This window comes from Tetrao urogallus (assembly GCF_951394365.1).
Source record: "Tetrao urogallus genome assembly, chromosome: 12".
Taxonomy (NCBI): Eukaryota; Metazoa; Chordata; class Aves; order Galliformes; family Phasianidae; genus Tetrao; species Tetrao urogallus.
Window position 1 is genome coordinate 9,160,870 of NC_136825.1, and position 24,694 is coordinate 9,185,563.

At 36.9% G+C, this 24,694-nt stretch overlaps 1 protein-coding gene across 1 annotated transcript in view; it reads left to right on the forward strand.

Moving 5' to 3' along the window:
- LOC306950849 (transcription initiation factor TFIID subunit 4-like) overlaps positions 1-24,694 on the forward strand; it is a gene marked incomplete at both ends in the record, with an annotated part of 131,499 nt that overhangs the window by 88,569 nt on the left and 18,236 nt on the right. Inside the window, one exon of the mRNA XM_079541235.1 lies at positions 5-127. Within this exon, the coding sequence (XP_079397361.1) occupies positions 5-127 (123 nt within the window). The remainder of the gene's footprint in view (positions 1-4; positions 128-24,694) is intronic.

The window sequence follows — 24,694 nt, forward strand, 5'->3', positions numbered from 1 at the left end:
ATAGATGCAGCAACAAGAACTTGCACAAATGAGGCAGAGAGATGCCAATCTAACTGCATTGGCAGCTATTGGTCCCCGGAAGAAACGGAAACTTGATTCACCTGGACTGCTTACCATAGGAGGAGAGGTATTTGTTTATACACATAGTGAGAGACCTGATTCTTTCAAAAGCTAGTAGGAGTAACTAGAGATACAGCATGCTGATGTTTTCAGTGAACTGTGATTTGGAAAAGGAGATACAAACTACTGAATTAGAAGGACTGTGAGTCACAGTTAAAATGATATCATCACTTAGTTGTATTTTCGAGTATTGTCTTTCAACAGATATTACATAATATTCTAAAAGGAAAGCTAAACCTGAAGTACGTAGATCTCTCCTTACAGATGTTCTGTGTGTGTTTATGCTAGCTTTCTCCTCTGTATTGTACGAATGAAAATAGAAGAATGGGTAAGGTATGAAGAAAAATCTGGAAAAACAAAACAGTAGTCTTGCTCACAGTCCAAATTGTGAGCTTGTAGTAATACTAGTTTTTGTGACAAATGTGTCCAAACATTTTACAGAATGGCCCTGCAATTGCAAAGATGAGTTTGTAGTCGCACTAAATTGTGTTGTAATTTCAACAGGAATACTATGCTCTAGAAATAGGATCACGCTTTTTAGCACACGAAGCAATGCAAAATCCTCGAGTGAAATATATTAGCCAACATGGAGAACTGTGGTGATGTGGTTACACTACCTTGGATAACTCTTACTGAGTACTGTATTCTATAGTTCAGTTGTAGTTCAACTTTTGTTTCTGCTAAATATGCCTACACCATGGGAGTCAAAGTAATTCTATTACACATCTGTTCTGAGGAAAATGCAAACGTTTTGTTTTCAGTAACTGATTAGCATATGTACTTTGACACATCCACATAAAGAATTGCTTTCTGAAAAACAAGGAAAAAGATTTTCAAGAAAAATGGATGAACAGGAGTGAAAGGTGCTCCTCAAATAACGCTTCCACCAAACATGTAACTAGTTTCAGAATGTGACTACAGAGTAGCCTAAGCTGATCTGTGATCTCTCTCCCAGTCCTAGTGCATTCCTACCTATTTCATGGGCTTTGGCTCTTGTGCACTGTGCTAACCCATTTCCATTTGATAAATTGGCAGAAAACTAACCTAACAACAACAAAAAGTGAATATTTTCTGCTTAGTTTGTGAAGTTTGCTATCACCTTCATTTGCTGTGTCTGCTACCTTTCTTATATTCTCATATTTTTCCTATGTAGCAGGCAGCAGTTCCATCACTAATCAGTCTATTTATTATTACATATACAGTACAGTTTACATCAAAAATTTAAGAGAAAGGATAAAGAGAAATGAGACACCATTTAGAAGAATTCGGCTTTTCTGTCTTGCAGAGTATAAAATATTACATGTACAGGATTTTATACTTTTATTTGATGGTGACTAGCAAAATAGCTGGAAAATATCTCTAAATGTTGCTGCTTTTTGCAATTTAATATGTGATTGCCGTGTAAGATATCAAACATTTCTGAAGTAGTACTGCCCAACACTTCTTTGCTGTCTGGATCTTTTTAGTGCTTGTGTTCATACAGAGCAGTGGCAAAGGTAGGGCACTGAATGGAACATGCAGTAGAGGGAGAGCAGCAACTACTTATATTCTTTAGTTAGTATCCTTGCTAGAAGCACTTGCTAGATAAATGTTAATAAATTTTGAGTTGTTTTTGCTTACCTTTTAAATTTTTAATCCATTGAGTTTAAATTTTTGCAAGCTTTTTTCTTGAAATGTAAGGCTTTTAATTGTTAGCATTAAAATTTACTTTCATTTAGATAGATAGTCTCGTATAACTGTAAGAGTTAAAGCTTTAAGAAAATAATTAACCATCACAAGACCTACACGTAGCAGTTTTAGAAATCAAGTATTTGAGTGTTGCTAAGATAGCATGAATGCAAAATTTGCATATTTCAAAATCTTTCATTTTTGTCTATGGAATGAAACTGTAGAGGTTAAGTGCAAGTATGTGTTATACTTAAGAAAAATAATAATTAAATAATGTGGCTTTTCATCAAGACCTATGGCTAGTATCCCAAAATACATAAATAGAAAGTATATGTTTGAAATATCTGAGGGTATAATTTGTTTAAACATCAAGTGAAAGCCCTCTCCTGGTACTTGCTGGCACAGATGGTTTTTGAATACTGAGCTTCCAAAGACAGCTTCAGGGCTAGTTCAGTGAATCACCACTTATTGAAGACAGTCATTTTAGGGATAAGAAAAAAACTTCTTTCTCACATCGTGGAAGGGCAGTCATCTTAGGAATATTCAGCAAAGTATCTTGAAAATCCACCTTCCAAACATTTGCAGGAGCATATGTTGGAGCAGCGTTCAAAGGAGAGCTGGTATTGTTTCTTTTCACAGCCAGTGTTTATTCAAGCCATTAAAACCGCCTGGAAATACAATGTTTTTGCTGACTTGAATATCTCAAAATGGCTATAGTTAATGCAGTGGTATTTTGAGTTGGGAAAAATTAATTTCTCAATGACTGTAGCGATTGAAAATATACTTTAGATTATTTCAGTAGCCAGAGTGGCTACCAACTTGATTGAGATATATTGCTAGCAAAAAATTCCATGTTTTTTTTTCTGAGTTTCACATTTTGATGGTATAATTTAATCACTTTAAAGCAGTTTTTCTGATGATTTTGTATATGATTTTGTATAAAATGTCTTTAATATTCTTAAGATTAAGATTTGAGGCTTGGAAATCTGTTATACCAGAGACTCCAAAAGGCAGGCATATACAAGTTACTTTACATTCCTCTATATCAGATCTTTATGCTACTAGTTGTTGGAAGCGTAGGAATGAATCCATGATTACCTGGGAGGCACTTGGGTACCATGATGTAAGTGGAAAAAGTACTTTTGACTCTGGACTCCTCATTCATCTGAGACTGAATGTGATTCATTTGCTTGCACATGTTAGCAGCTGGCATTCTCACTTTATGCATGAGTTATCTGTAAAATGTTTCAGCAACCTCTACGGTTTTTCCTCAAACCTATTGTTAATTTTTTTTTTGTTTGTTTGTTTAAAGAAATCTCAATACTAGGTAGTTTTCTGATTGGAGTAGGTTACACGTGATAAGTAAGTGTGGTAGAACTTCTCGTGGAAAACATGGCCTTGTTTCCTTCTCTTCTCACCCCTTTCAAACAGAAAGAAATGCATCATCTGTCTTGCAGAGGTCTTTGTTGCAGAATGGTTGTGTCATAGGTTCTTTCCAAAATGTCCATTCAAAGAATGTTGTGCAGATTTTGAAGTTTATGAATCAGCCAATATGATTTTGAAGCATAAAACTGTTTTTGAAAGATCTGAAAAAGAGCCATTTTATAGTCTTTTATTCAGGGGAAAAACACCAGTCAGTAGGATGCCATGCTATGAGCAAATCTTTGGGATATTTTCTCACCTTTTTGGGACTAAGGTGGTTTTATGGCACCCACTTTAAAAAAATCATTGGAATGACTTGTTCTGCAACTCAAGTATCAGCTTGGTCTTCATGTCTGTACAGTTGGCTCTTGATAAATAACTTTTTAAGTGGTCAAAATATGTTTAGAAAGCAGTTGAATCTAAAGAACCTTTATACTGGTTAAGCTTGAGTTATGTGAAAGCAGATACAATAGACCATAATGCCTTTTGCAAGTGTTTATGGTCCAAGAAGTTAAAACTTTTCACGCTTTAAAGCCTGTAGACTAACAGCAGAACAAAAAACTTTTTGTGATTTATTGTATCATTGTCCTTTCAAGCACTGTTGCTCCATGCATCGCTGACATGATAGAATAGAGTAGATATCTCAGTCCCATTTTGATGTAGGATGCCACTCCTGCAGGTAGTTGTAATTTCCCTTTTAGATGTAGAAAGCTATCAGTTAAAAATACGGGTTTGAATTTTCAGGTAGACAGAATGTAGTTGAACAGTGTGTCCTTATCACTCTTTTATGGAGTTAAATGCATACATCTTTGTGAAGCTTTGAAATTTCCAAGTTTAGTTCAGCTTTTGTGGCTTGTTTTGATTGTTGTTTTCAAAACTCAAAATACATAATATAATAATTCATAGTAAATATGTTACTATCTATTTGAAAACCAAAGTCTTTTTAAATACCTTACAGATATTATCCTTACTAATTATCGTACCTATTTTTCTTGTTCTTAAATAAATGAGATTTCAAATAATTTACCCCAGTGAAGAATTACTGTATTTCAGATATAATTTCAAATGGTGTCCTAGTCCATCAGGAATATTTAAAAATACATATAATTGTGGTTTTATTTTGCGAAAAGAATTTGTAAGCATTAACACGTTTCACAGACTTGGTAATAGAAAGTAGGAATGTCTTAAATATAATGGGCAATGCCAACTTTTTGTTGATGATTTATACATTCACACCAAATCAGAATTATTAGCATACATTGTGCCTGTTGCAAACAGTAAGAAATACGTTGAGTAAGAAGGCAGAATGATTTTGTATGGATCTCAGTTGACATGAGGAATAATAGTCTGTTGGCAATACAAGAAAATAGGAAGTGGCTCTGTGCCAGCGCAAGCATTCTTTTTTACTAGTAGAACAGGTTTGCATACTGTATGTATTCCTTTGATCTGTTGAACACAAAATATTCTGACACACATTCTGTGGTATTAATCATTTTTCCTCACTGGCCAAGACCAATTTGATTTTTACTTCATTTGGAGATGGAAAGGGTAGTTGATCCCCGTCTGCATGATGTGGATCTAATGCACAGGAGAGACCATTAGAGCATTTATTTCCTTGCTTTTCAAAGGTTTCTTCCTGGAGCTTTACATACAGTGTTTTGTATTTTAACTAAAATCCTCCTTCATGATAGAACATGGAAAAAAAATTAATGTTGAAAGTAATTTTATCAGTGTAGTACTATTAAATACAGTATTTTCATTTATGGATATTTTAGAAGTGTAGTCAGTGTGTGCAGCTTATTAGCAAGGAACGTGAGAACTTGGCGAAATGACTTTTGAGTGGTTAATAGTTCATCCATTATTTGTCAGTCCCTATAGATGTCCATTGCTGTTATTTGCTAAAATATTGCTTTTCTTCTTGCAAAAGGCAGCTACTTTGAGGGTCTGGGGGACAGAGGATATGTGAATTGCTTGTTGTTGTTAGGGTGATTTTTTTTTTTTTTTGAAGGTTTTAGGGGTTGTTGTTATTTATTATAAATGGGTCACTCTGAAAGTAATGCCTCCTGTTTTGAATCGTAGAATCTTTAAGGTTGGAAAGGACCTCAAAGGTCATTTACTCCAACTGTCCGCTTACCACCAATGTAGCCCACTGAACATGTTCCTCAGTGCCACATCCTCACATTTCTTAAACACCTTCAGGGACTCAAACACTTTCTTGGATACTCCTTTCCGGTGCCTGACCACTGTTTTGATATTTTTCCTAATATCCAGCTTCCACCTCCCCTGGTGCAACTTGAGGCCATTCCCTCTAGTTCTATTGCTAGTTATGTGGGAAAAGAAGCTGACCCCCACCTTGTCACAGCCTCCTTTCAGGGAGTTGTCGAGATCTCTTCTGAGTTGCCGCTTCTCCAGTCTAAACAATCTCAGTTCCCTCAGCCATTTCCCACATGAATTGTGCTCCAGTCCTCTCACCAACTCTGTTGCTCTTCTCTGGGCGCACTCCATGGCCTCAGTGTCTTTCTTGTAATAAGGAACCTAAAACTGAACACAATACTTGAGGTATGGTCTCACTAGAGCTGAGTACAGTCAGACAATCACCTCCCTGCTCCTGCTGGCTACACCATATCTGAAGCCACTGGCTTTCTTGGCCACCTGGGCCAACATGTGTTCAGCCAAGCATTGAACAGCACCTCCAGATCCTTTTCGTCTGCACAATCTTCCAGCCACTCATGCCAGTAGCATTGCATGTGGTTGTTGTGACCAAAGTATAGGACTCAGCACTTGGTCTTGTTGAACTTCATCCCATTTGCATCAGCTCAGTGATCCAGTCTGACCAGATCCCTCTCTAGGGCCTTCTTACCCTCTGGCAGGACACTGCCTCCTATTTTGGCGTCATTGCAAGCTTTCTCAGGATGCACACAATCCTCTCATCCAGATCACCAATAAAGATATTAAACAGGATAGGCCACAATACCCACTCCTGGGGAATACTACTCTTGACCGGTCGCCAGCAGGGTTTAGCTCCATTCACCACCACTCTCTGGACCCAGCCATCCAGCCAGTTGTTTACTCTGCAAAGTGTGTACCTGTCCAAGCCATGGGCTGCCAGCTTCTCCAGGAGAATACTGTGAGAGACAGTGTCAAAGGCTTTGCTGAAGTCTAGATAGACTGTATCTGCAGCCTTTCTCTCACCACCAGACTGGTCACCCAGTCACAGAAGGAGATCAGGCTGATGAAGCGGGACTGCCTTTTGTGAACCCATGCTGGCTGGACATGATTCCCCTTTTGTCCCTCATGTGCCATGTGATCTCACTCAAGGAGATCTGTTCCATGAACTTCCCTTGCACCAAAGGCATGGCTGACAGACCTGTGTTTCTCTAGATTTTCCTTATGACTGTTTTTATAGATGAAGTCACGCTGGCAAGCCTCCAATCTTCTGGGACTTCTGTGGTCAACCAGGAACACTGATACATAGTGGTAAGTGGCTTGGCAGTCACCTTTGCCAGCTCCCTCAGTACCCTTGGGTGGATCCCATCTGGCCCCATGGTCTTGTGGCAATCTGGGTGGGGTAATAGGTCTGTAACTGTTTCCATCTGAGTTATGGGAGGTTTATTCTGCTCCACAGAATGGGACCACCTCCCCATCCCAGACTTCCAGGTCAGGGGGTAGAGTACCCTGAGCATAACTGGTCTGATGATTAAAGACGGATGTAAAGAAGGCATTGAGAACCTCAGCCTTTTTCTTATCCTCTGTGGTCACGTTGCTCACTGCATCCAGTAAAGGATGGAAATTCTCCTTAGCCCTCCTCTTTTAATATATTAATTAAGCCCTCCCTCTATTAATATATTAATTTTTTGTTGTTGTTGTCTTTTATTACAGTAGTCAGGTTCCACTCAAGCTAGGCTTTCACCTTTCTCATTTTCTCCTTGCATATCCTAGCCACTTCTCTGTAGTCTTCTTAAGTTGCCTGTCCCTTCTTCCACAGGAGGCAGGCTCTCTTTTTGTCCCAGAGTCTCAGTGAAAGCTCCTGCTCATCCTATGGAATTTGGGAACAGCCTGCTCCTGCATCTTTAAGACTTTCTTCTTGAGGAGCATCCACCCTTCCTGGATCCCTTTACCCTTCAGGACAGGCTCCCAAGGAATTCTCCCTACTAGTGTCCTGAATAGTTCAAAGTCTGTCCTCTGCAAGTCTAAGATAGCCTTTTCTATGAAAACTCCAACAGATGCAAAGAGCACAATAACACGGTTTGGTTGAGCAAATTCTTAGCTACAAAACACTCTTTTTCAGCATAGTCACTGCTATTAAGTATGTGCTTTTGTCAGTGATGAACAAGAGCCTGCATGCTGCAGTCAAAATCTGTACCAGCAGAGGTGACCCACTGTGGCCACTACTGAAACGTGCCACCCTCCACCTCACTGTGCTCACATCTATCCATAAACATTCAGCAAGCATCAATGAATGTCATTGGGCACAATTTTTTCTGCGTGAAGGGATTCAGTTCCACACCTTTGCTTCATAGTACTTCCATGTCAGATGCCAGCTTGTCAGACTGCCCCTCTGCTGCCGTCTGTCACCTTGCAACAAAATAGAATGGAATGTTGGTGGGAAGATTCAGCCTCTACTGCCATACCAACAATGTCTGCCTCTGATGTTGTGGGACAATAATAATAAAATAGGAAGCACTGCTTTCAAAGTAGGCCTTGTATTTTCAATTGTTTTCTCCCTTTAGTGTCTTAATATTTTGTGGCCTCTGTTTTTCTGACGTTTACAATTCTAGAATTTTTCTTCTGTAAAACTGCTGAGTCTAAAATAAAGGGCCTAGCTGAGGATTTTTCAGAATTGACTTGAATTTCTACATTGACTTCAGAAGGTGTGAGGCCCAAGGTTCTGTGACGTTTGTAGATGTCCGTGCAAGTATGTTTTTAAAAGCTTGAGCAGAAAGTGTTCGTGGTGCAACTTTTCAGAATACACAAGGAAAGATTTAGTATCTTAAAACAGCAGCACTTCTCTAACTGACTCTTCTCCAAAAGAGTCAAGTGAATCATCCAATTGTTTTGTTTCCTTCTCTCTTCCATCTTGTTTAATATCAGGTAACTTTTGGGTAATCCTCGGAGTCTTAAGAAACTTAATTAGATGTCCATTCTTGGATATTTCCAGCCTTATTCTTTACAGGAGGTCGAGTAATATGTTGGTCATACCAAGAGGGACAATTAGGGTATCAGTGTTTAACATTTTAGTTTCCTCTGAACCTTTAGGCAGGAAGGCTTGAACTTCAAGGGAGTCCTTTTGCTAGCTTATGATATAAACAGTTCACTTTGAAGTACTGAACAAAATTTTTGTTACTTTATCTGATCCAAACTGTAAAACCAAACTATTGCCTGAGTTCCTCTTACAAACAAGAGTATCTAAGCAGTGCTTCTGCTACTTCTGTAGTGTTTCTGAACTTACCTTCATAGGGCATCAAGTCTATCTTAGAGTTTCTTTTGAATTTCATGATACAGAACACAGTGAAAACAGTTTGGAATAACAAGAGAAAATCCTCTTTGAGAAAGTGAAGTTATCAGCACAAGCTTTCTGAAGTCCTGCCGGTACTCTATATTGATGCTCCTGAAACAGATCTGACCATCATTGCTTCAGTTGCAAAAATATTCTATTGGTAAGGAGAAATATCTTGCTTTAAAACAAACAAACAAACACCTGACAGATAAACATTTCTTACTGTGTGTACTAAAAGTGATCTTAAGTAGCTCTACTCAAAAGAAAAAAAATAACAGTGCGTATGAAAGAGGAAGGAAGACGGGCCTATTATGGTTTCCTCATGTCACGTAAGAGTCTTCCAAGATTGCACTGTAAGTCTGAATGGTTTCTTTATCAATTTGGAAGTATTAATGTATGTGTAGTATTCATGTATATTTATGCACAAATGTTAGAGTCAGGTCCTATTACAGTTTTCATAAGCAATGTCATTGTGAAATGACAAAATATCAGCAGTTTGTGGTGCAGGGTTTTCTATTCAGACAAATTTTGCTGTTTAATGAACATGATGTGTTGTCAGCCCCTATAATCTATTGTGTACTGTAAGAACATTTTGAGCAAACATTTGTTTAATTTGGAAATTATTGTTCACACTACTTCCACATCTGTTGACCAGTCTGCTACTGTCCACATTTCCCTTTTGGAATTTGGCTAAAATTTGTCAATGATAAAATTGAAAGCAGTGACTCAAATATTTAAACTTGGAGCTTAAAGCCAAAAGCTTGACAAGCTTGCATGGCTTATACATCCTTTTTTTGTAAGAGAGATGAGAAAATGGATCCTGGTTGGCTGTGTTCACAAGAAGTTAAGCATCCGAGTTCCAGACCTGCAAGGACATGTGCACATGCTTAACTTTAAGCACAGTGGTTGGTTTGTTTGAAGTTAGTAACATGCCTTGTGTAGAACATTAATTACGTGCAAGAAGCTTTTGTTGGATCGCTGTGTATTTCAGTGTTCATGTCAGTCTTTTTGCATTTCCTACTGCATGAATTCCGCTAATCTGTAACTGATCCTGATTTAGGAAGTGCCTTATTACTGTTCTCTTTACATGATAAAAAACAATTTTCTTTTTGGGCGTGTTGCATGCTTTTGAAAAGTCTCACGTTTGACCGCCAAAGACTTGGGACTATCAGTGTATTTAGGGGCAGGCTTCAGAACTTTCCCAGTGTGTTTTCAATATTGCAGGCTGTGTTTTGCTTTCAAAGAATTAACATAGTAAAAATATCTGACAGGGGGATCTTCATCTTGGTATTCCTTTTGTTACAGAGTCTATTCTAGTGAGCGACTAGGAAAAAAGGGGGTTTTGTTTTTGTTTTGCCTGCAGTCAAACAGGAGCATGCTGGTTAAAGGGATTCTGTGGGGGAGTTGGACTCGAGAGGGCCTGAGGGAACTCGGAGAGACATCTACCACCAGCAGCTTGTCTGTGCTAGCTAATTATAGCTAGGGTACTGTTTACTTTAGTGGTATACTCCTTATTTATTAGTTACTTAGTTACTGCTTGCCTTCAAGTTACAGGCTTGCAGCCAGTTGCTGCAGGGGAGGAGCAATAGGAAGGGAAGGGCATCAAGCAGCACTGCAAATCGGAGCTCCCTGACCTTGGCATGCTTTTTAAAATATCTTTTTCTTTTTCTTCTTTTTTTCACTTCTTAAATAAGACACAATGGGAGATATGGTCAAAAAGAAAAGTATGCAAGTTAAAAAATGGAAAGAAGGAATTTTTTTTTACAGTCTAGCAGGACTTTGATTATTTGTAAAACTGTGGTTTTTTTTCTCTTTCAGTACCTGCATTCAGACCAAACTCCCACTTTTTTGTATGTCTAAAGTTCCACTGGTTTTAATGAAATTATGATTTTTATACCTTTTTTAATATGTACCACTTTGAGAATCCAAAGTTAGTTTCTTAGGGTACTCTTACAAAGTAGTGAAGTAGTTTCACATCAGCACTCTTCCAAGCAAAAATGAATCTACACAGACATGTTTCCCATAATTAACTAAAGCTAAACTATATTAAAAATTGTGTGTGGAAATCATAGGTCATTTAAAAGTCCAAGCCCTTAAGAGTTAAACAAAGGTGATACACATTAGAAAATTTTACTCTAATTCACCCCCATTTTTGTCATGAACTTTGAACAGAGCCTGTGTATTAGCTATGTGAAAGAGATATTGTTGCTTTTGTTGTTCTGTTTGTAGTAGTGTTGGCATGATAATTATCTCAGCAAACAACAGGCCAAAGAACAGCAGTGTTGTGTGGAGGCAAATTAAGAGAATCATGAGATCATCTGCATCTCTGAGAAAGCAGGAGTTGTCACAGATAGTGATTTCCATGACTTAGAACGTGCAGATGGTGTTGACTGCAATTATCAGTAAAAAAATTATTTCTTTAGTCTTTCTGAGCATTACGGTCTCTTGTAAAGCTGGAATCATAACAAGAGCTGAATCTCTGTATGATGGACCAGTTTCTGAACAATATAGAGGAAGCTCTGTTAGAAGAAAAAAAGCGAAGCTTCTGTCTCCAAAGAAGAAGGTTGGGAATAAAAAAGGAGCACAACAGGTTAAACAGCCTTGGCCGAAGAAGTGAGTACCCCTAGGCAGACCAGCATCTCTAATCAGTGGTAGTGGTACTAGCTCTGAGGGGAGGGAAATTCAGGCTGGTGCTCTCATGTAACATTAAAAAGGACAAGCAGTCTGTCAGGAGAAACAGTCATTGGCGTGGGATTTCTTCTCTTGATCAAAAAGACAGCAGCACTGCATCCTACTTTATCTATAAGGGAGGTGTCAGCAGAGGGCATTTTTTTCCCGGGCTGTATCACTGGCCTATGGTGCACTTCTCCCAAGCCGTAAAAGAAGTCACCTGCATTTCTCTCTTTACCAGGGTTTTGTTGATCCTGTCTGTCTTCTCTTTTCACTTGTTTTCAATTTTATGCAAGTAAAATCCCTTCCCTCCCCCCCCCCTTTTTTTTTTAAGAAACATCTTTACAAAGCAGAAGGGGGAGCTAAATCTGATGGACCTGAAAAATATGCCTGATACTTATCTCCAAAGCCAGCATTTGTTCTATCCTCTCTATTAGTAATTCTCTATAAGTAACAAAGAAAATTATTTAAGAAATATTGTGAATCTGAATCTGCAATCACTTACTTTCAAATAAGTGACATGTTAATTCAATTGACAAGCTTACTTGTAATGAGACATGTTTTGTGGGTTTTCTAGTTAAGGGCAAGAAGAATTTAAAAGGGTGATCTGATTCCACGCCTGATCATCATTTTCACATTTAAGGATTCATCTGTGTCCAAATCACTTAACCAGTAATACTTCATTTTAGCAAAAATTCTTCTGGTTCTATAATATTTAGAAAGCTATTAATCTCTAACTGAAGCATCAGCTCTATTTATATTGACTCTGGTCTCTGTGTGATCAAATCTGTAGATCATGTATGTTCTGCATTTGAGTTTGCTTTATGATCAGTTCGCAGCAAGTAAGGAAAATTAGGAATGTTTAATGAACGTTTTAGTACTTTTTTTAGTTGAAATTCTTGATGTGTGTTAGAAAGACTTGAACTTTCCGAGATGAGAGAAATATAAATCTAGATCTGGATCTCATTACTCACAGTGTTTATTCTAGCTGTTGTGGCTAATAAGTTAGTTTGACATATTGGGGTTCCCTTTCTAGAGTGTCATGTATTAAAAAATGTGATGTAATTCGTAATCCAACTTGTTCTACGTATTTTTGAGCAATGAGTCCTTGTTGGTGTGAAGTCAAACACAGTTTTTATACTAGCATTAGAGAGACACAAAGTTTTTTGGATTTCAGGATAATTTAAAAATGTTATTTATTGTATTTATATTTATCCTAGTGATGATCAAAACGATCTTTCGTTCTCTATATTTCTACCATTACTGTTTAAGTACTGCATACTGCTGTGGTAAATGCATTAGGTTGTACTGTGTGAGTGGGAGATAGAAAAGCAGTATTTTTTCTTTTGAGTATGCTTTTCCAACTACAGATTCCACAGCATTAGATTTTTGCTATTCTTATTTAAATGATGAATTTAACTTAAATCTTCTAATTTTAGTGTAATTATTTAACAAGGCCATATAATCTTTAATCTAGTTGCGAGTTATTTCATTTAACTGTATGTTGAGAGACATTGCTCTTGAATTTAAAGATGCAGTCATTTAAACTTCAACAAAAATGATACACTTTTCAGGGTTTTCAGAGGTATTTTTGTATCTCCCACTTTCAATTGGTGTAATTAATACCTTTTTTCTCAATAATTTTGATTTGCACTGCAATTTCTGATAGTTTTCCCCTGGGCAAAAAAAAAAAAAAAAAAGAAAAAAAAGAAAAAACACAAAAGAAACTCATCGATAGCTTTTTCTATCCTCTCTTTTCTCTCATTTTTAAGACAAAGCTACCTGACTTATGGCTGGTTAGAATGAGCATCACGTAAAACAGACAAATCAAGCTGTGTCAGATTAATCCTCCTTAAGCGGCTTACACTCCAGTTGCATAGAAAGACACCATAAATGGAGAACTTGTTCAGAATTGACACCAAAGTAGAGATTGCGTATCAAAGAAAATGCTTTACCTACCTATTCTACAGCCTGCTCTTTAGTGTGAATTGTTCTTCTAGATCTGATAACAGAACACTTCTGGCTGACTGTACCGTATCAACTTGACATTTGGAATACAGATATATGAGAAGCATGTCATGTTAACAGAACGCTACAACAGTCATACTTTGTCTCAACTGATGGGGGAATTGCAGCGTACAGAGTAATTCATGTTGACAGTAAGAACTTGCAGATAGGCAGCCTAAAATGGTGAAATCATTATAGAAATTTATGTAACTGGTTGAATGACCATAGCAGATTGGTTGAGCCAGCCAAATCAAAGAGAATGTGAAGGAGATATCTTCTCTACTACAATTTTAAAGATTAATTTGTGTCTGGCTTATATATCCTTTGGAATGCATATATTTTCATCTGTGAATGTTTATACAAACGTAAGAGTTAGTGGTTATTGATTAAACAGTGTATTTTTCATTTCTATTGTTCAGAGAATTAGGTACTTTTTCATGGTTAGTACTTGAGAAATAATCTTGAAGAGAAGGTGACTATATAATTGGAAGTAAACCAATTTTATTTTTGCTTTATGTACTTATAGAAGACTGTTTTATCAATTTGATTAAAATAGAGTTTTACATTTTCGTTGAATTCACAAAATATTTTCCAGTTGTTTGCTTTTCTGTGCTTTTAAGTCTCTTATTGGTGCTAAAATTCAGATTTTTTCCCTCAAAAATTGAATAAAGATGATATTTTAGTCAGTGCCGTGCCCATAACAGTAGAGACAAGTAGCAATGAAAGAGGAACCTTGGAGTACCTTCAGTTCCTGCTTTTAACTGAACCTTAACCAATCACCTACATTTATTTTCTTAGAACTTAATTCAACAGGTTTTAGTCATACCCTCTAGGATCTCCATAATACAATTCTGTAGGTACAGCAAATTCTTCAAATCGCCGTCAGCAGCAGAGCACGCAGGCATGTTACAGACTGCAGGCACGAGAGACCTAAGTCTGTAGAGAGAAATATGCTTTGAGTATTGACTGTATAAAAAAAGAGATATCCCAAACTTTGCATTTGAAAATATTTCTCCAAAGTGTCTCTTTCAGTATAAATGCTGATGTGTGTTGGTATTAAATGAATCTATAGAGAAAGCTCTTTAGCCCAGTGCAATGGGAATTATTTCATTGTCAGTCTGGCTCTACTTCTCTTCTGTGGCTTACTCTAGTTGACTTTATCTTAGTGTTCTTATCTCATTCATTGCTATTCATAACCCATACTTGTGTGAAGATGGGCCTTTATTCGTATGAAATATTTGCCAATTTCCTTGTTCCTTTATGTAAAGGAACAATAAGTACTATTTGAACATATATACCTTTGATTTGTTTTCATTCTCAGTTTAATTATGCAGTGTGTATTTTAGACATGTATGTCTGATTCTTGTCTTGTATTAATTTGTCTTTTCATGTTAACAAGTATGAGTACGAAGCAATCAAAAGCAGTACTGCTCTCAAGTTATAGGTGTGTTTGGGGCCATATGCATGTTATAGTCACAGACCTTTAAAAGAAGGTGATAACCAGAAGATTCTCTCTTTCTGGATACTTTAAAGAAATGTTTTCCAAAGATATAAAAGATGAAATTTTGGCATTCCTCAGCTGCATGAGAAAAGAGGAGTCTGCCATTAATTCCACTCCTCCCTTTCCCATTTATTCTTCCAATTCCTGCAATGCTTAGTTGGGGAAAAAAATTGATTGCATAGTAGAGCTAGGCTGTGGTAAAAGCAGAGAATGTAAGTACAGTTTTCAGTATCCTCTGCTAGCATGTGTGATTTCCATCCCCTAGAACTGAAATGTTGCCAGCCTCTTCCTTTAGTTACTTAACCAGTTGCTGTTTAGCTGTTTTATGTGACATATCTATCACATGGAGAAGTAATTACTAAGAATTCACAAAGCAAATGCAGCAATCTGGATTGATACTCTGATGCACTGCTGCACAGGTACTGTTTAAGGTTACTGTTTCTGACTGAAGTCTCTCTCACCTTTGTATGAAAGCAGCATAATTAATCAGACTGTAATGAATTCAGGTACTGCCAGTTTGTCACCTCAAGAAAAAAGTTACCAGAGCAGGCTGAAATCCAATTGAAAATGTGGTCATGATTAGTATTTAATATTTAAGGGACTGTTTTAATATGTGTGGTGTGATGGTAGACACGTTTTGACAATGTTGGGAAATATGTTGCATGGCTTCAAACGCACTTCAAAAAGTAAGTGCGAGGTAATACCAAATTCTCATGCAAATGAAAGTATTATTTTACACATTAGAAAGGTACAGAGTCTGCAGCTCTAAACATTTCCTGATTTGTCTTTTTAGTTTTGCCTCTATTAGCATCTTGTTTCTGTGTGAAAGTTGGATCAGGCATAATTTGTCCGCCCAAAATCAAGAATCACTAAATGAAACAGTAGTTTAGCTTATCTTTTGTTACTCTTAGTGATCTCTTATAAGTGTATTTGAATAGAAGTAATGGTTTTGATGCTGTACACTTTCCAAGTTAAGGGAGGTTTATATCACTACTTTTGGTGCTGTTTTCAAATGTAAATACTGTTGTTAGCCATCTAGCTAAACAAGTAGGAGAATTCAGTGGGTGCTATTGTGTTGTGGGGAAAAAAAAATCAGGATTTAGGCATTTATTTGCTTAGGTGATTTTTTAAATGCTTTCTATTTAAATTATTGAGAGAGATGATATTTTAGCAGTGCTTGATTTCCAAGGCTTCAGAAAGACAGTTGCAGTGCTGCGCTACAACTGTACTAGTGGTGAACTTTGTGTGAGTCCTCTCATGGATCTCACCACAGTGAAGTTCAGACTATAGAATGGTTCATACTTCAGACAAAATCAACTGGATTATTTTAAATAATATAAATAGGTGGTATGGATTAAGCTGGCTGATATCGCCTGGAGTGAGTTGGAGAGCGCTCATATGAACTACTCTGCTGGCAGATCTTCAGGATAATAACTTCAGCAGGGGGCAGTGAGGAGCAGCTGGGGGGCATAAAGCCTTTGATCAGCACAGCTGGATTCAAATCTAACATCTGTCTATAGTCTTAGACTCAACACTTTTGTTAATACTTTGAGCTGTATTTGCATTTGTTAGATTATTTTGGTGACAGTACTTTTCTGTCTCTAGTGTTCCATTTCTTTCCATAATCCCCCCTCACAGCAAAATCAGTATTGGCAATTCAGAAGAAATAGAACAATTATCTTCTTCATGTAACCCTTTAACAATTATTAACTTTCCTATACTTTTCTAGCAATGGCTATATGTGCAAGTCTCAGTAAGGAGCAGCTGGGAAATTAAAATACAGGAATTACAGAAAGAAGCTGTTCGGTTTTGCTGCAGTTGCCATCAAAGAATGCATATATGTCTTCTCTTTCTTTCTCAGATCTAATGAGAAGGAGCCCATGTGCCCATATACACAAGATATTTCAGGTTCCTACAGTCACGAAGCTCCTCTGTGCTTGTGAGGAAGTGAATGGCTGATGGGATGACAGGAGGCTTGAATTTACAGTCCAGTGCACGCTTGACCATAACTGAGTTGATTACAAATATTCCTGTAATAACGCAACAATAATTTAAAGAACACAGGGTGGAGAAGCTAGTCTCAAAAAAGCAGTGTTGCAAAGTAATAGTCTCGATATCTTTCAAGCTTCCTGCATACACTTACTCCTGTCTTTTTCTTTCCTTCTATATTCTGTGTTTGCTTCAGAGAAACAAACCTTGTAAGCATTTGCTTATATGTGGCATGGAATAATAAAGCAGACAAGTGTCACATGAATGATTGTGACACTTGTACAAATGTCTGTGAGCTCAACCAGGACAGGCAAATTATGTTTTGACCCATTAACTATAGCTGTCTTAGAAAAAAATGCCAATTTACTAAACCCTTTAATTCAAGCAAACACTTAGGACTTAAGAATTTGTCAGAATCATGTCTTTAGTCTTCATATTAAAAGCATGCTGAGATGCATCCTTCCATCCTCAGTTTACTGAAAAAAATACAGCTTTGAGAGGACGAGGAGGAGGAAAATCAAATTGAGTGTTTTGATTCCTTTTAATACAGATATAGACCATCATTTTTCCATTCAATATTTTCCATTTCCTACTGCTTATCCATTACACTGGAAAGGGAATGAAGGTACCTTATCCTTTGGCACTGTCAGTTTTTGAAATTTCCTTTCAACTTCTTATAGTGTTATTTTAAGATTCTAGGGATGTGGTGAGAAGTTCTCCACAGCATAGTACACATAACTGCCTCTATGTTAAATGAGTGAGCAGAGTAACCTGGTTGTGGAACTTGGATGTGATGCTGCAAATAATTTATTTTCTTATTTAGTATTACTGTTGTTGATAATTAATTTGAGAGAGGTATTTTGTTAAAGAAACTGAACTGTATGAATTCCCCTATCTCAAACATTCAAAGTTATCATTGCTTCCTTTTTTAATATACATGTTTTTGTAGTTGCATTGCTGTGTTGAAGCCTGATGCCCTTTGAACTTTTCTTGCAAGATCCCAGTAGTCTTTATCTAGAAAGATCATTCAGTATCTGTGTGTTGCAGTAACTCAAAATGCCCTTCCTTTGCCCTTGTTTTCTGTCTTCTTCCTTACCTGTTAATTATCTTTGCTTTCTTATCTTTCCTCAAATATGGAAAAAAAAAAAATCAAGGATAATGTATTTTTTTCAGGTGAGACTACATTTCCATGAATTCAGACCTCATTTTTGAAACATTTTTTTGAAAATTGTATTAATGTTAATGAATTCTCTGTTACTTGGTTTTCAGTATGCAGTTGATAATATGATAATACAGTCTCAAGAATTTAGGCCAGAGAATAAAAGTTTCAAGTATTCATGCACTGTTAGTTTCAGTATTTTAATGGGTCCTCGAAGTGTAGCCTTTTATTAATGAGAATAATTTGGAGCAAGATTAGCTATCCTACTAAGTAGTAAACAGTCTTGAGTGTACATTTCTGTAGTCTGGTTTAGTATAAAAGAGGAAATTAGGTTGGTTCTACCTAGGTATGAGACAAAAAAGCTCAGCTAAGTTAGAAGGCATAATAGGACTAAAAAAGTGAGGCACAGTTTTAGAATAAAATGAGAGTGAAGACTTGGCAGATTAGGTTTGCCTTAAGTCTATGATAGTTAAAATAACCCCATGTAAAATTTTGAATTTTGTAATTTACATATTCCTTTATTATTATTCAGATTAATACTAAAAGGGCAGAAGTCATCCAAGGAACTTACATTAATTTTCTTCCTCTTCATTACTCTGAAGATTTATTTCAAAATATTTTTCTAGTACCTTGAATTTTGTTGTTATTTTTTTGTTTTAACAAGAAGTAACTTTTCATTCTGGCTGTCTATTAATGCTGCTGAGAAATAAAGATGCTTTTACAGAATGCTTTCAAGCACAAAAGGAGATGGTTTTCAAGAGATTATTTTACATATTTACATATTTTACCTTAAGCATTTTGTAGTCACTGCCTACTGGTGAATGTATCAGATTTTTACGCACACTTTCAAAATGAACCAGTTTTGCTTCTAAGCCATCGCAAAGGGAGGAAATGAATTCTAACTTTTTTCACTTCATTTTCACATCCTCACATTTCCTTATTTCACATGGTTTAAAACAAAATGCCTCCAGCATTATTTTTCCTTTCTCAAGAGCAAAGTGAATGTGACTTTTCTAAGGGGGTCACAGGATGCCTCTGAGGCCTGTGGGTGTTACTGGACTGCTGCCTGCTTTCAGCTTAACTGAAGGGCTTGTCATAGTTTTCATCTCCTAAGAAATTAGCCCTAGGTGCTGGCCAGAAGCAGGAGAAGGCAGCATTATGAGTCCCACGCTGGTTATTTCCCACTGACATCAAATCCTGAGGTTTTCAAATTAATCCCACACAAAGACAACCCTTCATTTTGGTGCCAGTTTGAAATTAGACTGCAATAATGACCTTTTAAAGATGTCTAGTTGTTAAGATAACCCCCTGTTGAAACTTGAAGGTAGCTGTTGCACCCTGTGTTGATAAGACGGTACTGACGCTTTAGCAGATCTCGTAAAGGTGACTGGAAGTCATGGCCAGTGACTTGACCTGTGCTGCTGAAAGGAATGAAACCGATAGCCAGCCAAGCCTGCCTCGCCTTGCATCTCACTGCATTCTGGTTCCAGAAACAAACAAAGGGTCTTTATAAACTTCCAGCAGGCAGATTAGTTGCAAACTAGTAATAGACTTTCACAAAAGGGGACTGACTTTACCATCAGAAAAAGTTAATGCTCAGCTCAGAGTGTGAATTAAAAGCATACCTTCTAGTGCTTTTACACTGACTGGCAACTGGAAAAGCTTGAAAAATAATTGTGAAATGAAAAAATTGTTAGTGGAGCACTAACAATAACTGTTAATATAAACAAGTAAAAGAATAATTCACTGTATTTTATCCGAAAGTATTCCATGTGAAGTGAAAACTGGCCAAATAGAAAAAGGGAATCACAGCATACGTCTGTGCAATTTGCAGGAGATTTTTGTCTATTGTAATGAGCAGAAATCTAGTTTTGTCCAAAATTAAAATAACCCATCTAATTGTCCCTGCTTTTTCACCCTAGGGTTTTGCATCATAAACCCATATGAATTTACCCTGCGCAAAATTCTCTTTCATTACCAGTAATAAATAGGTATGAAGCTGGAGATGATAACTCTTTGTAGTCAAAATAGGTGTATGTAAACAAAAATGAGTATCTATGAAAAAATATTTTGATAACTATTAAGTCTTAGCAATTGCTTTTGTGCATCTCAAGAAAAATATATTTCTATAAATATCTGTCATTGTTACTTGTAATATTTACTATGCTTAATTTTTCTGTGTTTTTAAATTTTGTATTGCTTCAATACAGTTACAACTATACAGAATATAACTGATTGCTGAGGCAGATTTGATTATAAATGTAACTGTCCATAATATATAAAATTTCAGCTGTTTAACCAGCATCAACGACAGGTTTTCCTGTTAAAACTATAGTAAGTTCTGTAGACCAAGTACTTCTCAGCTGTTTGAATACCCTACCTTTGACTGTTTTCAGTTATTTTATTTCTATTCACCAAAAATAGAAAATATGCATTAAACATTTTATTATTTGATGGTGTAGTACACCATCTGCTGCCATAACACACTCAACTATTACTTGTTTTGAGAAATGTGCTGTGAAATTGTAGTTTGCATCTATAGATTTTGAAAACATACAATATACAGACATCTAGCATTCCTTTCTTTTTAACCCTTAGCCCTGTTTGAGATTTCAGAAGCTTCTTTCCAGCATTTCAGAAATTAAAAGATTATCAAAAGGCAGACATTAGAAAAATGCTGTTGTTACCTGTATTTCTCTTTTGGATATCAAAACAGTGGGGATTATTTGCCTTATCAGTTTAAGGGGGTTGTAGAAAATCGAATCTTTCGTTTTGTGATCATTTCTCTTCTTTAATATATTTCACCTAGTTTAGAAGTATGGATCAGAAACTCACAAGGAAAACTGATGCCCTTTCCTGCAGCTAAATTAACAGGAATCACGTGGAAAACAATCTGAGCCTTGTATGAAAAGGGGAGCCATTAAAATTAGCCCTAAGCTATGGACTGCACCCAATATCACTAGAACTGCACTCACTGCAGATGTGGAGGCTGGCTCTCAGGCAAACTGAGCTGTGTTGTGTAGCTACAATTAAAATCAACTCCTCTGCCAAAAAATAAAAGGGAGGAGGGTAGAAGGAGAACATCAAAGACAGATTGAAATGTGTAGTTAGTAATAAGAGTGGTCTCCTCTTGAACCAAGCCCTGCAGCGATTCATGGCCCCCTTGTTAATGAGAAATTTTGACCTCTGGTTTGTAAGTTAAACTTGTAATCCCAGCTAATGAAGTAAATCAATCCCAACTTCAGTCTGTTGTTCCCATTTTTCTTTGCACAGTGTGTCTGGGAGTTGGTATCCAGGTCTACAAATACGATTTGGGGGAAAAAAAATTATTCAACAGCTTTGTAACTTCTGCTTTGCAGATTCACTTAAATATGTCTGGAGCAGACAGATTATTTTAACTTGTCTGTGTGCTTGTAAAATGTCCTATTAGCATGGATGTTTTAGACGCTTGAAAATAACAGGCCTTAGTTACCGTTTTAAAAAGAAAGATGGGTTTACAACTATCCCCTAACGCTCATGTCATGAACAGATTTACACTTTGGATAAGTAGATCTGTTCAAAATTATTTAGGAACCACGTTTTAATTCTTGCTATATATTTCTGGGGATACTGATGATAGTTCTGTGTCAGAAAAAAGGTTTCCCACTGCTTTGAGAGAAAACAGATTTGCTAGCAGTAAAAACAAATGCAAAGCTAAGATGCTAATTTTCATAATGGTGGATCATCCTTTGAATTACATACTGCCATGTCTTGTAAGCCATAGAGTGACAAAAACCCTAGCCATTTATCCAGCCCAAAAGCCCTGGTAAAGCATCTGAGTTGATGTCATGTCATACCACATTACTAAAGAATCTGTAAGAAATCAGCAGATGGTAAAAAAAAGAGGTGAAGTCTTCGTGACAAAAATAAGGAGATGCCAGATTTCTAATGTGATCCCTTAAAATAAAACATCATCAGCCAGAGGAAGAAAAATGCTCGTAGCTGCTTCCCTTTCCTTTTGTAATTGGTATCTTTGTTGCCCCTTCTAAATGATATAAGTTTTCTTGTTCTAATCATTTTCTCTATGAAGAGAGTTTTTATGTTAGTTTATAGCTCATTTGTGCTACAAATGCTGCTTCACAGGAGCAGAAGCTTCCCAACAAAATGTGTTTTTCTAACTCAAGGGGTACACGAGCTCCCCTCTAACTGCAGTGGATGTGCTGCATCTTGGCCCTTGCTTGCAGCAGTTGACACAGAATGGCCTCTAAAGGTTTTGGCTCTAATGCTGGATTTTCATAGCCATGTTCCTGCAGTTTCACTGACAAAGCCACGCTGCATATTATGATCTTTTGTAGATGTCATGCATTTGTATTTCTGTAGTGAAGAGCAAACAAACAACCAAGTGTTGCTGTGTTTTATGCAACTGTATTAGAGAAAAGAGAAATGGGTTTACACTGATGAAGTAGGAGGCTTTCAGGGTTTGTGCAACTCAGTCGTTTTTCTGTGGTGGCTACAGAGGTGTTTGGGTTTTTCTGTTTGTTTGGGGGTGACTAATCCAGTTCTCTTATTTCTGGAGTTAGAAGTCATATTACTTCTATGCCTTAAAAAAAAATGGTGGCTTCTAAAGGTGGCTTCTGATGTGATGTGAATATTTGCTGCCTAGATGGTTGTCCAGGGCTGTGGGTGCTGCCAGTGAGGGATGTGTTCCCACGAGGTGGGGATGCAAGGGTCCCAGCAAGTGACTTGGCACCAGCCTAACACCTGGCCCTCTTAGCTGAGGTATGCTGCAGTGTGCTGGGAAAGCTGAGATTCAACCATGCTTGCAGAAAAGGCTTCTTGATATCTTAGTGAAGCCCATCTTTGAGCCAGGCCTTGCAGTGATGGCTCTCAAATAAGTATCTTTTAGCCTTTTTCAGAAAGTAAAGGAAACAGAGATGGTGGGACTGGAAAGAAAAGCTGCTGAATAGGAGTGTTTGCAAAGGGCCAGCAAGTTGTGGGGCTGAGATGAAAGAGGCTGTCTCCCAAGGATAGGGTGCAAGAACTTTTCTGTAGAGGAACCTAATATTAATGCAATCCAAATACAGAGATTGCATCCCCTAATAAGTTCTAGCTTGTAATGTATGTTTTTTCTATGTATCAAATGTGGTGGAAAACTCTATTACTCAGAATTCCTCTGTATCTAGAAGGGCTCTATTTGCTTTATAAGTAACACATTAAGGATTACGTGTAATTTTCAAAATACACATGAAGGGCTAAATTACTTTGTGTGCTATTTTTCTAGGTGATAATACTGCATAATCATCAGCCCTACCTATCTGTATTATTCTTTGAAGATGCTCATGACCCTCAGTGATCTGAAGCAGGATGTTTTATACAGCTACAAATTATTAGTACATTATAGGCAAGAGTTTATATTAGCCTATTTTTTGTCTCACAAAATTTAAAAGAAGCTTTTTTAATTCTGACAACAAGTGGAAAAACACAGCAGTGAAGCTGTTCTCTAGTGATACACCTTAGTATATGGGGGATCCTGTTGCGAAGAACTTCGAAAATAATCATGGTTTATTAGCTGCACAGTCTTTTCCCCTTTGTTTCTATTCATTTAATTTAAAGTGAAACAACTCAGCATGCAAAACTAAAATTAGCTGCAAAAAAAGGTATAAGTGAATAAACAGGCAAATCCATTAGAGTCGATGGGTTATTGGATCCCTTGCCATTCCTCAGATGGCGGCCTATTAAAAGTGGTAATGTCTGCCTCCAGCGTGGCCTTAAGGCAAGAAAGAAGGCCAAGACAGGCATATTTCACATGCATCAGACACAAGAATTAAATAGACCAATGTTCCCTAAAAGACTGAAGTACATCTCTTTCTGACGTTCATCTCGGGCAAAAATTCATTGATCTCAGTATGTCCCTTGGCAATTATAAAATATTAAATCCAAGTCACACTTTTCTAGTTGGCTTAATTTTTTCTCTATTCACAGCTTTCTATTTGATCAATTTTAACAAGTTAGGAATAGCATCTAATAATAAAATAAAAACTGCAGAGTTTAAAAGTTTGCTCATTTGACATTCTTATATTTTTGCATTTAGTCTTTAGACCTGCCTATCATTTTATTGTATTTTAAGTAAATTTGCACACAACACAGATGAACAGAATATATATTTATACACATACACACAAAATAAAAGAGCACCCTTACCTGTATCCTTTGAATTAGCAGTTTCTTTATAAAGGCAGATACTCATGTATGGTCATAATATTGCAGTGAAATCTGTATTTTAAAGCTAAATCTATGTGTTAATCATCACAGTGTAACTAGTGTCAGCAATTATTTCTGCTTCTTGTTTCTCTTGTTATGTCAGACTGGAATACATAATGTTGCATTCTTAATTCTGAACTGCTACTTATGCAAGCTTTTTTTTCTTTTTGCTTTTTTTTTTTTCCCCCTATTTGAACCAAAATTTGGTTTTGTTTCTTTTGTGTATATACCAGTCTGAGAGCAAAATGGAAAACATCCTGCCATAACTTGGATCTATTTTAGCATAGATTTGGAGATTGTGACGTACAGTACAGCAGAAGGGATATCATTGCTGGTGGTCTTTGCTGATGAGAGGCCGTAATTTGAGGAAAAATATTTCCATCACTGCAGTCTACCTGTTGTGTTAGCTTGTTCTGCTCCT